This window comes from Cynocephalus volans, chromosome 2 (genome assembly GCF_027409185.1).
Source record: "Cynocephalus volans isolate mCynVol1 chromosome 2, mCynVol1.pri, whole genome shotgun sequence".
NCBI classification, from domain to species: Eukaryota; Metazoa; Chordata; class Mammalia; order Dermoptera; family Cynocephalidae; genus Cynocephalus; species Cynocephalus volans.
This window is the reverse complement of record NC_084461.1, coordinates 132,933,735-132,947,088: the sequence shown is the minus strand read 5'-3', so window position 1 is coordinate 132,947,088 and position 13,354 is coordinate 132,933,735. Positions and strand designations below refer to the sequence as shown.

The window sequence follows — 13,354 nt, the reverse complement described above, 5'->3', positions numbered from 1 at the left end:
TCGGAGCCTTATTTCTTGGGCCTGAACTTGAGACATCTTGGAATTTTGAGAGCCTTCCTGGGTGGGGGTAGGGCTGATGGACATTGTCCCAGGGAAGAAGGCAAGGAGGTACCTTGAAGACAACACAAAGGGAATGTAAATGAGCTCATCCTGAAAGCTTTATGACCTGTATTCTCATTACACTTTGTGTTTATTTCCTCCTTGTCATCACCAAGCCTTTGGAAATGTCTAGTTTAAATGTTCCAGCCTGGCCCAGCTGTGTAATGGCATTAAAGAAGGAGCTGAGGGTCCGTGTTTATTTCCCTAGAACATTAGGGGGGAATGTTGCCCTCCGATTGAGAGACTTTTAAGAGAATTGTGAACACTGGGGAACAAGAGTTGGGCTCGAGAGGTTTACCCACTCCTCTCCACGTGGTGATTCATTCACCCATCACTGCCATCCTTTTATCAAGCAAGCTGCCAGATTTCCTACAAAAGTAATTCCTTAAATTGGCCAGAAACCTGTCTCCCAGCAACTTTCACTCACAGGATTTAGTCCTTTCTCTCAAAACACAGAGAACAATCATTATAATTGTTCACGTTCATTGTGTGTACTATGTGCTGTATTGTATCTCCTTTATATTATTATCCCATTTTACAGATAAAGAAATTGAGGCCAAGAGAGGTAAGATAACTTGTTCAAGGCCAGACCCCAAATAAATGGCAGGATTTGAACTCAGGCCATTGGATGTCAAAGCCCACAGTCTAGAACTCTGAAATATTACCCTTCTTGCCCCTATGACAGCCCCACAGAGATGTGCAGCCTGTGATCTTGTCTCCCTGGGCCTTTTTTCATTCAGGTGGAGTCCCCACCCCATTCCGCTTGCTATTTCTCTTTGTGCATGGAGCAGGGGGAAAGCAGCCCTGTCCAGTTCCTCCTGACCAAGGTCTGGGACAACGCAAAGAATACAAAGCCCAAGTCCATCTGACCTCTGACTTGTCCCACTTCCACCCCAGCACAGCCTCTTCTGAAGCCTCCGGAAGCACCATTTTAGCAGCCTTCGCCTCAGGAGGCTGTACTTTTCCTGTCTGTCCTCAACATTTCTGCTGCCAGAACAACAGGCTCAATTTTCCCTTCTGATAAATCTGGTCACCCTAAATATGGGGCTTTGAGCAAACAGGAGCGGCTGGCCCTACGCAGCCCTCATTTCAAAATGTAGATTCACATGGGCTGCTATTTTGGAGGTCTGTTTTCTTTCCCCACACATAGTGGTTTTAAGTAAGAGGCAAGAGATTATGACAGCTCTTGGTAGAGGAAAGATGCTGGGAGAGAAAATGCACCTGGGTAGTTTTTGTTTCCCAGAGTTCCTAAACCACTGGCCCTTCAAGAAACTCTGGGAACAAGAGGGTCCTTGGTCACATAACATTGGTGAATACAGCTTTACCACCCCCTTCCTGTGCATGTTAAACATTTGAAGTCCTAGTAGTAAAGAAGCTTAACTGATCTTGTTAGCCCAGTTTTCCCACTTAAAAATATAGCCTAGTAAAATTTTGGAAAACAATGATGCAGGTCAGAGGTTGCAAACTGGCACCAATGGCCAAATATATTCCTCAGATAGGTTTGATTTGGCCTACAGGGCTTAAATTCTGCTTTATGTTAGTTACTAACACTGAACAACTAGAATATTTCTCATAATAACCTGGATTTGAGTGTTCTTGAAAAATCAGATCTGGAAACATTGGTCCACATTCTTGCATGACTGAGGTCGGCTGGAAACAAGGCTGTGGTCTTCAGCTCGCTGCAGCCCCTGTACCGCCCCATGGCTATACAGCTGCCCCCTGCTTTGCTCATCTATGATACTTGCCTGGTTCCACATACCCCACGCTAGCCTTCTCTGGTGTGGAGGTTTCTTTGGGTGGGAGTTGGCCTGGGTGACCGTGGAAGCCCATTCATCCATTTATTCATGATACAAATAATTGACCAAACTCCTACTATGTGCTGCACCCTGTGGATACAAGATGCATAAAACAGCCCCAGCCCTCCGCATTCCAGCGCTGGCATTTTAAGATTCTGGTTGGTAAGTGCAGGATGAGGAAGAGGGAGGAGTTGAGGAGAGGGGAGCTGGCAAGGCCAGCACCTAGTTTCCTGGTGTCCAACGCCAGGTGTTTGCCAAAGTGCCTGCAGTTCTCCACTGCTGTCTCTTACCGGCTCACGGAAGGGAGCTGCCATTCAAACAGCCACTGCACGCCCCAGGGAAGAGCCCCTTGTTCTGTGACTTAGACGAATTCCCGCCCATCTTAGGGCCTCACTTTCTCCATCTGTAGAATGACCCGGTTGGATTAGTAAATTATAAGCATCCTTTCCAGGGCTGGCACTCAGAGATGCTAAGACTCCACGATCGAGGAATGTCTGACAGGGCCATGCCGGAGCTGTTCCATCGAATTCCAAGCAGCCCCCTCCCTCCTTTCCCCAGTCCCGGCCGGGGGCGGGCGCTGGAGCCAGTGGGCCGAGCGGGCCTGGGCTTCCCGCCCGGAGGCGGAGCTACTGCTCGGTGTCCCGCCCCTCCACCTGGGCTGGGCCCCGGCAGATGTTACAACTTTTTCGCATTCTCTCCCGCGGTGTCCCCCCCGACCCGCCCAGCCCGTGCCTCCCTCCCCTTCCCCTCTGGGGTTCTGCCCACCTCCCTGCGGGAAGCCCGACTGTTCTTAGGACTCCGGGCGGGGCGAGAGGCCAGGCCTGGGGCTGGAGGGTCGCGGGGAGGAGAAAGGGGAAGCAGAGGCGAGAGAAATTAGGAGGCGGGAGAAATCCGGAGCAAGAAGGAAGAGGAGAGTCAGAGGATGGTGGAGAGTGGCTTTTGGAAGCTGCCACACCGTGTCTCAGGCTGGCCCGGCTGAGCTGGGGGAGAGGGAGCGAGGGCGGCGCAGGGCGGGCGCTCAGGCGACTTGAGGCAGCTCGGTGCGGGCCTGACCTCTCCAGAGCGCCCCGCTGCGGCCACGCAGGTCTGGCCCCGCTGTCCGACCGCCAATCCTGGACTAGACGCTGGGCCGCCCCTCGGGGCGCTGAGCGCTCTCGTAGCATCCAGGCCGGCGGGCGGACCGTGCGCCCTGGGCGCGCGAGGCGGTGAGGCCCCGGGTGCCCTGCGCGCCCGGACGCGCGGGCCGGCTTAGCGATGCACGCTCTCACGGGCTTCTCTCTGGTCAGCTTGCTCAGCTTTGGCTACCTGTCCTGGGACTGGGCCAAGCCGAACCTCCTGGCCGACGGGCCTAGGGAGGCCGGCGAGCAACCCTCGGCCGCTCCACCCCAGCCTCCTCATATCATCTTCATCCTCACCGACGACCAGGGCTACCACGACGTCGGCTACCATGGTTCAGATATTGAGACCCCTACGTTGGACCGGCTGGCAGCGGAGGGCGTCAAGCTGGAGAATTATTATATCCAGCCCATCTGCACACCTTCGCGGAGCCAGCTCCTCACTGGCAGGTAGGCATGGCCCAGGCCCCTGTGGTTGGGCGTCCAAGCCCCAAATAAATCCAGGCGGTAGATTTCCCCTGCCGCTACAACAGCACACTTGGATCTGGGAAACCAGAGCTCAGGGCTGATTTTGCCTCTGATTGGCTGTGTGATCATTAGTCAGTCCTTTATCCTCTCTTGGCCTCAGTTTCCCTACCCTTATACTGAATGCGTTTAATCATCTTTGAGATCTTTTCTCTCTGATGTTCACAACGTGGAGGAGACATCTGGTCATCCCTTGTTGGAGGAACATGGCAATCTCTGACATTTATTTTAAATGCTCCTTCCTGAGGCCCTGAGCAAGCCACTTAACTTCTCTAAACCTGTTTTCTTGTCCAGCAAATGGGGTGAAGAACAGTTTTTTTTTATATTGAAAAGGAGTGGTGGGGTGGAATTAGTTGTGTGTAACCTGTTTGGCTGTCAATAAGTGGCAGACTTTCTGTCATTGGAGGGATTCAGGTCCCCACACTGGTTGAAGACTACATTGGGAGAAGAGCGAGGAAGTAATAGGTAGAAGAGAAAGACACACATGAGATGCCATGATCTGTGTAGCCTTAGGCTGGTTACTTCACTTCTCTGAACTCTTTTTTCATCTGCAAAATCCTCCCAAGTTGGCTGGGAGCCCCAAGGAGACATGCTGCTTTTTCTGTAAGGAGTTGTCCACAGGCGACGAGGCAGGATTACAGGATTAAAAGAGCAAGGAAACAGGAGGTGGGGGTGTGGCAGGCAAACTCTGGCCACTTAGGAGAAAATCCTTTGGCAGGACTGAAGCTAATCCTCCTTGGATGGGGTCCAAGGCATGCTTTCTCCCAAGTTCCACCCAATAGCCACTAGTGTTATCTCAGGAACCAGAGCCTTAGTCTCCCTGTTTCCTGGATGGGAAAAACTGAGGCATGGAGTCAGAGACGGCCCAGCTTGGTGCCTGTACTCAACTTGGAGGGAGCTGAGAGGCCAGGTGCTCGGCAGGCATCCTGGAGCTGGGAATCAAATGGTGCCCTTTCTTCCTTCATTCTGGCATTCGGTATTTAGATCCAAGAACCAAGAGGGAGAACAGGAGAAAGAGGAAGGGGGTGGGTATGTATGTGTTGTGGGTGGGGAGTGGTAGTAGTGGTGAAGACCAAATGTCCACTAACCTCCAGAAATAGGAGAAAGAATCTGCATTCCTGAGAGTTGTGCACAAGTTAGTGTTTCTCTCCCGAGAGGGGACTTTTGGTTTAAGCAGTGGAATGAGCAGCCAGCAGGGCAGCGCTCCAGCTCCCTGGTCGCTGCGGGCCAGCATCTGCTCTCCCACCCCCTGCAGCTGGTTCCATAGGACTGATGCTTGTTGCTCTCAGTGTTTGTTAACGCATCCAGTCATGTTTGGTGAGTCTGGAGAGAGCCAAAGTTTCTCATGTTACTCACTTGCAGATGGGCTTTGGTGACTCTTTGCTGGCCCACCCACTTTATAAACCAGTGCTCCACAATGCCCCACCCCTACAAAGAGAGGCTTGGCTGGGACTCAGGGCCCCTTCTCGTATCAAGTCCAGTAATTTATTAGGTTGAGTGAGGCTTGGAGAGCCTGTATCACTGAAAGATTTTGAGCATGAGTTGGGTAGACCTGGATTCAAAGCTCAGTTCCACTGCTTGCTAGCTGTCTGGCCTTGGGCCAGTTGCTTCACTTTTGGGAGCCTCAGTTTCATCATCTGTAGAATGGGGGTAATACTGGTCTTCCCTGTAGGTTTTTTTTTTTTTTTTTTTGGTGACCAGTAAGGGGATCGCAACCCTTGGCTTGGTGTCATCCGCACCGCGCTCAGCCAGTGAGTGCACCGGCCATCCTTATATAGGATCTGAACCCGCGGCCTTGGCGCTCCCCGGCGCCGCTGTGCTCCCAGCGCCGCACTCTCCCGAGTGAGCCACGGGGTCGGCCCGCCCCTGTAGGTTTTTTTATGATGATTAAATCAGATAATGAATGTGTGTGGCACATAGCAGTAGTAGCTAATTATAGCTAACAACAATAACAGTTTTAAAATAAGGAAAACAAAACAGAGAAACCCACCCCAGTGCCTAGGTTAAAGGTGTCAGGTCTTGGCTTAACTTGGATGCCTGGGAGTGAAAAAAAGGTGTGAGGTTCTAACACAATTGTGAAGTTCCAGGCTTCTTACTCACTCTGGGACTTTTAAGACTTAAGACAGCATAAACAGATCATATGGGGGCCTTGACCACTGAAGGAGGAAGATGGGATATGAATGAATAAATGAGGAATTTAAGATTCTGCTAACTATTTACTCCTGCCTCAGGTTGTTAGCCTCTGTGAGTGACCTGGATCAAAGGGCCATATGAGCTCACAGGCAGGCACAAGGGAGCTGGTCACATAAAATTTGGTAACCGGATGGGTTGTAGAGATTTCCCATTCTAACCAGCTCACTCCTGCACATGATCAAACTGAGGCCTCTATGTGGGAAGAGACGTGGCAGCCTCGTTTACTGAAAAAGAGTCCCTGCTTGAACTCTGCTTGGATATATGTTCAAGTCCTGGCACTGCTCTTGACCACCGAGTGATCTTGAGCGAAGCCCTTCCCTTCTTCTGGACCTTAGTTTCTTTTTAAGGCAAGGTGAATAAACTAGAAGAGGAGTTGGGTCCCTTCTGGATCTAAATTCCTCCGTGTCATTCATTCAATGAATAATCAAGTGTCCTCTAAACATCACTTGGGTGCTAGGAATACAAGGTTGAGTAAAGGACAGTTTCGTCACATATCATTGTACTATCATGTACACATCACTGGGCCCAAGACCATGTATGAGGGTACTTTAAAAAGTTCACAGAAAAATAGAAATAAAAGATAATATGAAAATTTTAATGAACTTTTAGAGGTATTCTTGTACAACTGAATATAATCCCATGGCTAAATAGGACAATGATGGTGTGTGTACTAAATGCTGGGGGAACCCAGAGTAAAAGTGACTCACTCTTTGGGAGAGTTTTGAGAGACTTTCCCGGAGGGGTAACATTTGGGCTGGGCTTTGATGCATGAGTAGGAGTTTTCCTGGAAGAGCAGGATTTGCTCTAGGCCCTATAGCAAGTTAGGGACTCTGAAGTCTGGAGTCAGACTGCCTGGGATTCAAATCCCACTCCAACTACTAGCAAGTGATTTAATTTACTGAGCCTCAGTTTCCTTATTTAGGAAATGGGAATAATAATATGTACTTCCTAGTTTGTGGCAAGGATTCAGTGAGATCATTCATAGAAGGGGCTTAGTGCAATGCTGAGCACAGAGTGAGTGCTTAGTGTTAGCTACTATCGTTGTCATTATTATTAACCTGGGTTCAATTCTTAATTCCCTGTCTTCCTAGCTGTGTGATCCTGGCAAGTGGCTTAATCATTGTGAGCTTCAATCTCTTTATCTGTGAAACGGCAATAATATCTACTTCATTTGATTTTGAGGATTCGATGAGATAATGCATTTGAGATGCTTAGCATGTTAGATAATACCTGGCAATAGGGAGCTGACCGGCTAGCTTACTTGGTTAGTGTGCAGCCTTATAACACCAAAGTCATGAGTTCAGTTTCCCGTACCAGCCAGCCAAAAAAAAAAAAAGGAACAAAAAACCTGGTGGTTACTGTTACTATTTTTGCTGGTAGCGCTGGGACCAGAGCCCACTACAGAGCTGGTATTGGACATTGGGTGGCTGGAGCAGTGGTCTGTAGCTCACCTGCTTTCTATTTCTTCCCTTCCCCCTAACAGGTACCAGATCCACACAGGACTCCAGCACTCTATCATCCGCCCACGGCAGCCCAACTGCCTGCCCCTGGACCAGGTGACACTGCCCCAGAAGCTGCAGGAGGCAGGCTACTCCACCCACATGGTGGGCAAGTGGCACCTGGGCTTCTACCGGAAGGAGTGCCTGCCCACCCGCCGGGGCTTCGACACCTTCCTGGGCTCGCTCACGGGCAATGTGGACTATTATACCTATGACAACTGTGATGGCCCAGGGGTGTGTGGCTTCGACTTGCATGAGGGTGAGAGTGTGGCCTGGGGGCTCAGCGGCCAGTATTCCACTATGCTCTATGCCCAGCGCGCCAGCCACATCCTGGCCAGCCACAGCCCCCGGCGGCCCCTCTTCCTCTATGTGGCCTTTCAGGCAGTACACACGCCCCTGCAGTCCCCTCGCGAGTACCTGTACCGCTACCGCACCATGGGCAACGTGGCCCGGCGGAAGTATGCAGCCATGGTGACCTGCATGGATGAGGCTGTGCGCAACATCACCTGGGCCCTCAAACGCTACGGTTTCTACAACAACAGCGTCATCATCTTCTCCAGTGATAACGGTGGCCAGACTTTCTCAGGGGGCAGCAACTGGCCACTCCGAGGACGCAAGGGCACTTACTGGGAGGGTGGTGTGCGGGGCCTGGGCTTCGTCCATAGCCCCCTGCTCAAGCAAAAGCGACGGACAAGCCGGGCACTGGTGCACATCACTGACTGGTACCCGACCCTGGTGGGTCTGGCAGGTGGCACTGCCTCAGTGACCGATGGGCTAGATGGCTATGATGTGTGGCCAGCCATCAGTGAGGGCCAGGCCTCACCACGCACGGAGATCCTGCACAACATCGACCCGCTCTACAACCACGCCCGGCACGGCTCTCTGGAGGGTGGTTTTGGCATCTGGAACACCGCCGTGCAGGCTGCCATCCGCGTGGGTGAGTGGAAGCTGCTGACAGGGGACCCGGGCTATGGCGATTGGATCCCACCACAGACGCTGGCTGCCTTCCCCGGCAGCTGGTGGAACCTGGAGCGAATGGCCAGTGTCCGCCAGGCTGTGTGGCTCTTCAACATCAGTGCTGACCCCTATGAACGGGAGGACCTTGCTGATCAGAGGCCCGACGTGGTCCGTACCCTGCTGGCCCGCCTGGCCGACTATAACCGCACAGCCATCCCCGTGCGCTACCCAGCTGAGAATCCCCGGGCCCATCCTGACTTTAATGGGGGTGCTTGGGGGCCCTGGGCCAGTGACGAGGAAGAAGAGGAAGAAGACGAAGAGGAAGGCAGGGCTCGAATCTTCTCTCGGGGTCGCCGCAAGAAAAAATGCAAGATTTGCAAGCTTCGATCCTTTTTCCGTAAACTCAACACCAGGCTGATGTCCCACCGGATCTGATGGTGTGGGGAGAAGGGCAGGGATCCCTGTCCCCCTATATGTTCTTTCCCACTCAGTCCTGGTCCTGCTTCTTCTCAGGGGGAAGCCTGGGGTCAAGTCTCCATCTGCAGGGAAATGGAGGGCGTAGAGCCTCTTGGTTGAACAGGGTGGGGAACTTGCATGGGGGAGGAGGGTGGGAATGAAGCAGACTGGGGTATCTGGATCCCAGTCCTGCCTCTTTGTTGACTTGCTCTGTGACCTCAGGTGACTGCACAAGCTTTCAGCCTCAGTTTCCTTATCTGTAAAATGAACTCTAATGACTTTGTGACTCTGTGGTGTGCACCTGGTGCCTGGGACCATGGTGGAGTTCCTGGTTGACTGCACCACCTTGAAGCTCACTTAAGGCCCTGCTATAACTCCGGATCTCTGTGGTGCTGCTTGGGGGAGGGGCCACATGGAGGCCCTCCAGGTCTGGACCCCAGCCAAGGCATGGCAATTGTGCTGCTCTTTGAGGGTATCCCCTGTGCACCAAGGGTGGAGGTGCAGGTATGGGGGGGTTGACCTTTCTGGGTCTTCATGTGGCCTAGGCTAGTTCTGGGGCCAGTCTGGTGTGGTGGGAAGCTCTTCTTCCTGCCCCCGCCCACCCACCTCTAGCACCCAGAGGAATTGGCTGGGCCCTTAGCCTTTGCAGTATCAAGGGTGGTGGAAACAGCTGTGAAAAAAGCCCCTGAACCAATAGTCAAGATATTTAGATTCTCCTTTGACCTTGGGCACAGTCCTTCCCCTCTGGGCCTTGATTTCCCTGCCTGCAAATGGGGGTGCTAGCCCTGGCTTTGCCTACCTCACAGGGCTTAGGAGAGTGGCCAAGGTAATGGTGGAGGAGCCTGTGAACTTGATTAAAGTGCTGTAACAGGTGAAGGGTGTGGTGCTGTCTGTGTGCACGTGTGGGTGTGTGAGTGTGTGTCCTGGGCAGGTGGAAGCTCACAGTTGGTGGGGTGAATGGGAGAGGAGGTGGCCAGCCTGACTAGGAGGCAGAACGTATGAGAGTCCTACCACAGATCTACTGTGTGACCTGGGGCAAACCCCTGGCCCTCTCTGGGCCTCAGCATCCCTTGTGTGCAGTGGGTGATCTAAGAGCCCTTCCCATTTGGCCATTTTGGGTGCCCTTGTGTGTGTGTGTTGGGGGACGGAGGGGGCACAGGCTGAGTGATGGTAGGGGGTGGGGGCTGCAAAGCCTCGTTGCAGCCTAGCATGCCTCCATCGGCGCACCGAGTTCTGCATCTCTCCCTTCAGGTTCCAGTCGGCACAGTGTGTGTAGGCGAAAGCCCTGCTGTGAATTTTGAAAATAGTTATTTTTGTCACTGGCAAAGGAGGCCTGTTAGGACTCGTCAGCTTGTGGATGAACGGGATGGGTGGGGTGGGTGCGGTGCGATGCGGTTGGGGGAGGGGGGTTGGGGTACTGGTTACAGAGCTGCATTCCCACTGCAGAGGTGGCTGAGTCCAGGAGTGAGGGTCTGGCCTAGGACTGCCTGGGACAGATGACCATCCACCCCCTAGGCTCCTTCCTCCCGGCCCTGCTCCTTTTACCTCTTATCACCTCCCCCAGCTGGAGCCTTTCCCTACCTCCACGCTGATGCTGGTCTCTGGTGGCTCTCAGCATTTCTGCCTGCTCAGGAGGGAGCTTCTGAAGAAGCTACCCATTAGGACAGTATCCCAAGCCTGGTGTACCCCAATGGATGAGTCATCTCTAACCTGCCCATTACTCAGGATACCCCAGTTCTGCTGGATGGGCAGAGTGGTGTGGAGCCAGGGCTCCCTGGCAGCTCTTTACTTGCATGAGTTGTGTGCAGGCCTCTCCTGTGCCTGCTGAGTCAGCCCTGCCCCAGGTGGTTTAATGTCCATCTACAGTCCCCACTTCTTTTCCTGGCATCCCTGCCCTTTAGGGCCACAGGTGCAGAACCATAAATGGCCCTTTCTGCTCTCACCTAGGCACCAAGGCCTACTCCCTGTGGCCAACCTGGTACCAAATGAGAGAGACCAGCTGGTGCCTGCTCCTGGTGCCTTGAGAAAGAGGCTTGGCCCAAGTCTCAGTCCAATCTCAAACCCAACCTAGCTCACAGTGCTACCCAACCCAGAACCCAGCAAACAACCCAGGAGGTCCACCCAAGCTTTAGCCCACAACCTGGACCACAGGGGGAGCTGGCAGCTGGCTTGGGCCTGAGATTAGTGGAGGGGGCTGGGCACTGTGAGGAGAGGCTCAGCCTGATAGGGCTCCTGCCTGCCCCCTCTTGCTTCCTGTGGTCCCCTGAGTTCTCCCTAGACAGGATGCCTGAGTCGACTCTGTGCCAGACCCCCAACTGGCACGACCAGGCAGGTGCGTGTACCATCTGAGGCCCTGTGCTGGGGAGGGGTCAAAGGAAGGGCAGGCCAGAGGCAGCCCTGGCCCCTCAGGTCATAGATCTGGGGGGGTGGTGAGGCCCGATGAGGCCTCCTGTTTCTCCCTTGGCTAGACCAGATGGCAGTAGATCTATTAGCTGGCAAGGATAGAGCTGGAAGCAGCCTGTCCAAGCTGGGTCCTTCCTGTGGAGTCCTGGGTTCTGATGACCAGTCCCCTAGGAGCCAGGAGAGGGCTCCATGCCTGGTTGGAGGGGCAGAGCTCTGGGCCCCATTTTTCTCAGGAGGAAGTGGAGGTCCCACTGGGAAGAGACCTGCCGATAGCTCTCCCAGGACTTGAACTTAGGTCCCCTAAGGGCAGGTTGTGCTGTGCAAGCCTTGGCCCAGCAGCTGCTGTCTTCTGTCCTGTGGCTCCCTACTTTGCTCTCCCCCGTAAGAAGTGCTTCCTACGTGGGACACGTCAGAGGACGGTATTGCTCCCCAACCCCTGACTTCCCTCCCTTCTGCACGCAGGCCTGGCATTACCTGCTGCAATGGATTAACCCACTCACCCTCCACTCAGACCCTCGGCAGGATCGTTTCTCTCCCGGCCCACTTTCCACCAATTCTGCCCCCGATGCTCACTGCCCTTAGTGGGACAGGCCTCGTGGGGACTTTTCGGATGGCACGTTTTCTGTAGTGCCTGCCAGGCCCTGCGGGACCCTGAGGCAGTCAGGTACATGCATGTGAGCACATGTGGGGCTGCGGAAAGTGGGATTTTTGTCAGCTGTCACAATGCCACTGGAGCTCTGATCACCCCGCCCCCCCCAGAACTCAGCTCTGGTCTCCTTTTGTCCCTCCCATTTACATGGGGTACTGTCTGTGTTCACATGCAGATCCCCATTCTGGCCTGTCAGGACTGTGCCCAGCAACCTCCAGGGCTCCCACCCCTGGCCACTAGCCCGTGGCATGCAGGCCTGCTCTTGAGTGCCACATGCATGTTGCAGATGGGGCACACATGTTGGCTCTTGTGCCTGCCATGGCCCTGGGGAGTGGGGAGTCTGGCAAGAACAATCCCCCCTGATGCAATCATCAGCGCCATGGAGGCACACTGGCTCCTTGATGCCCGCCACCACTGGGCACAGCTGCCAGCCTTGCAGACACAGGGGAGGCAGTGAATTAGCATTCACGCCTCCTTGGCAGAGTGGCAGTTATGCTCAGAACGGGGGTGCCTGTCCAAGGCAGTGCCCACACCCCTGAGCTATGCTCTTGAAAATTGAGAGGGTTATGGGTATGTGTGTGCACTCGTGTGTAAGAGCGACTTGCCAAGAAGGCCTCTTCTGTCCTCTTCCTCCCTCTACCTCCTGTCCAGCCATCTCATCACCATCAGGTTCCTGCAGCCTGGGACCTGCACATCCCCCAGTACTGCATGCAATGCGGGAGTGTGGGGGGGGGAGTGTCCGGGCCGGGAGAGAGAAGTGACAGAAACCAAGAGACAGGAAGGGAGGGAGATAGAAACAAAAAAGGAAGTGAAAAAGAATGGAAAAGACAGAGAACCGAGGAGGAAGGATACAAAGGAAGGAGGGAGGAAAAATGGGGGTGGCCAGAAAGAGAAAAGAAAGGAGAGTTGGAAAGAGAGATGGAAGAAAGAATGGACAGACGGGTGACAGGAGTGGAGTGGGGCTGGGTTGGCCCTGCCCCTTGCAGCCACAGGGGCCACCCCCATGGTGGTCCCGGTCACAGACAGGGAGAGAGTGGCCATCTCTGCTGCCTCCATCCCTCACACTCTCCTCTGAATCACTGCTGACCCTTCCAGTGACCTCATGCTGGGGCCTCCCCCACATGCTCTGCAGGCTTCCGAACATGTTCCATTTCAGCAGTGGGAAGGGGCAGAGGAAACGGGGTGGGCAGGCCACGCCAAGCCAAGCAGGACTGTCACCTCCTTTGTTCACAGCATTAGATTTCCATTAATACAGCCTCACTGCACTTTTGCTTTTTGTGTTACTTATTAATTTTTAAAGCAGTGTTATCATTCTGTAGGCACCTGATGAGCTGGAGGTCTTTTGACCTCCTCTCCTTCTAGCCCCAGTACTTGGTTCTATCAGAATTGCTGCAAAGTAGCCCTGGACAAGGTGATGTTTAAACCATGAGCTAAATTCCAGTGGGGACTCAGAAAACAGTGCTCCAAAGTGCTGGGACTTGAAGGTGGTGGTGTGTGCCTCCACGATTCAGGGAGAGTGTTATGAGGGGAAAGGACTTTTGAGTCCCTCAATAATAATAATTTCTCCTTTATTGAACATTTAGAGTGTGTCAGTCACTGTGCTCATCTCATTTAATCCATAGAACAGCCCAAGAGGTAGAGAATATTATTTATCCAACTTTA

General features: G+C 53.4%; 1 protein-coding gene across 1 annotated transcript; it reads left to right on the top strand.

Annotated features, from left to right (window-relative positions):
- Nucleotides 1-2,598: 2,598 nt before the first annotated feature.
- ARSI (arylsulfatase family member I) lies at nt 2,599-8,725 on the top strand. Its single transcript, XM_063087251.1, has 2 exons — nt 2,599-3,460; nt 7,212-8,725. The coding sequence occupies exons 1-2, from the start codon at nt 3,150-3,152 to the stop codon at nt 8,617-8,619; spliced, it is 1,719 nt and encodes a 572-aa protein (XP_062943321.1). The 5' UTR covers nt 2,599-3,149; the 3' UTR covers nt 8,620-8,725.
- Nucleotides 8,726-13,354: the final 4,629 nt, after the last annotated feature.

What these genes read in the sequence shown, in the direction of transcription:
- ARSI (XM_063087251.1), top strand. Translation starts at nt 3,150, where the DNA reads ATGCACGCTCTCACGGGCTTCTCTCTGGTCAGCTTGCTCAGCTTTGGC. An exon ending in AGCCAGCTCCTCACTGGCAG is followed by an intron (nt 3,461 to 7,211) that starts GTAGGCATGGCC and finishes TCCCCCTAACAG; the next exon opens with GTACCAGATCCACACAGGAC.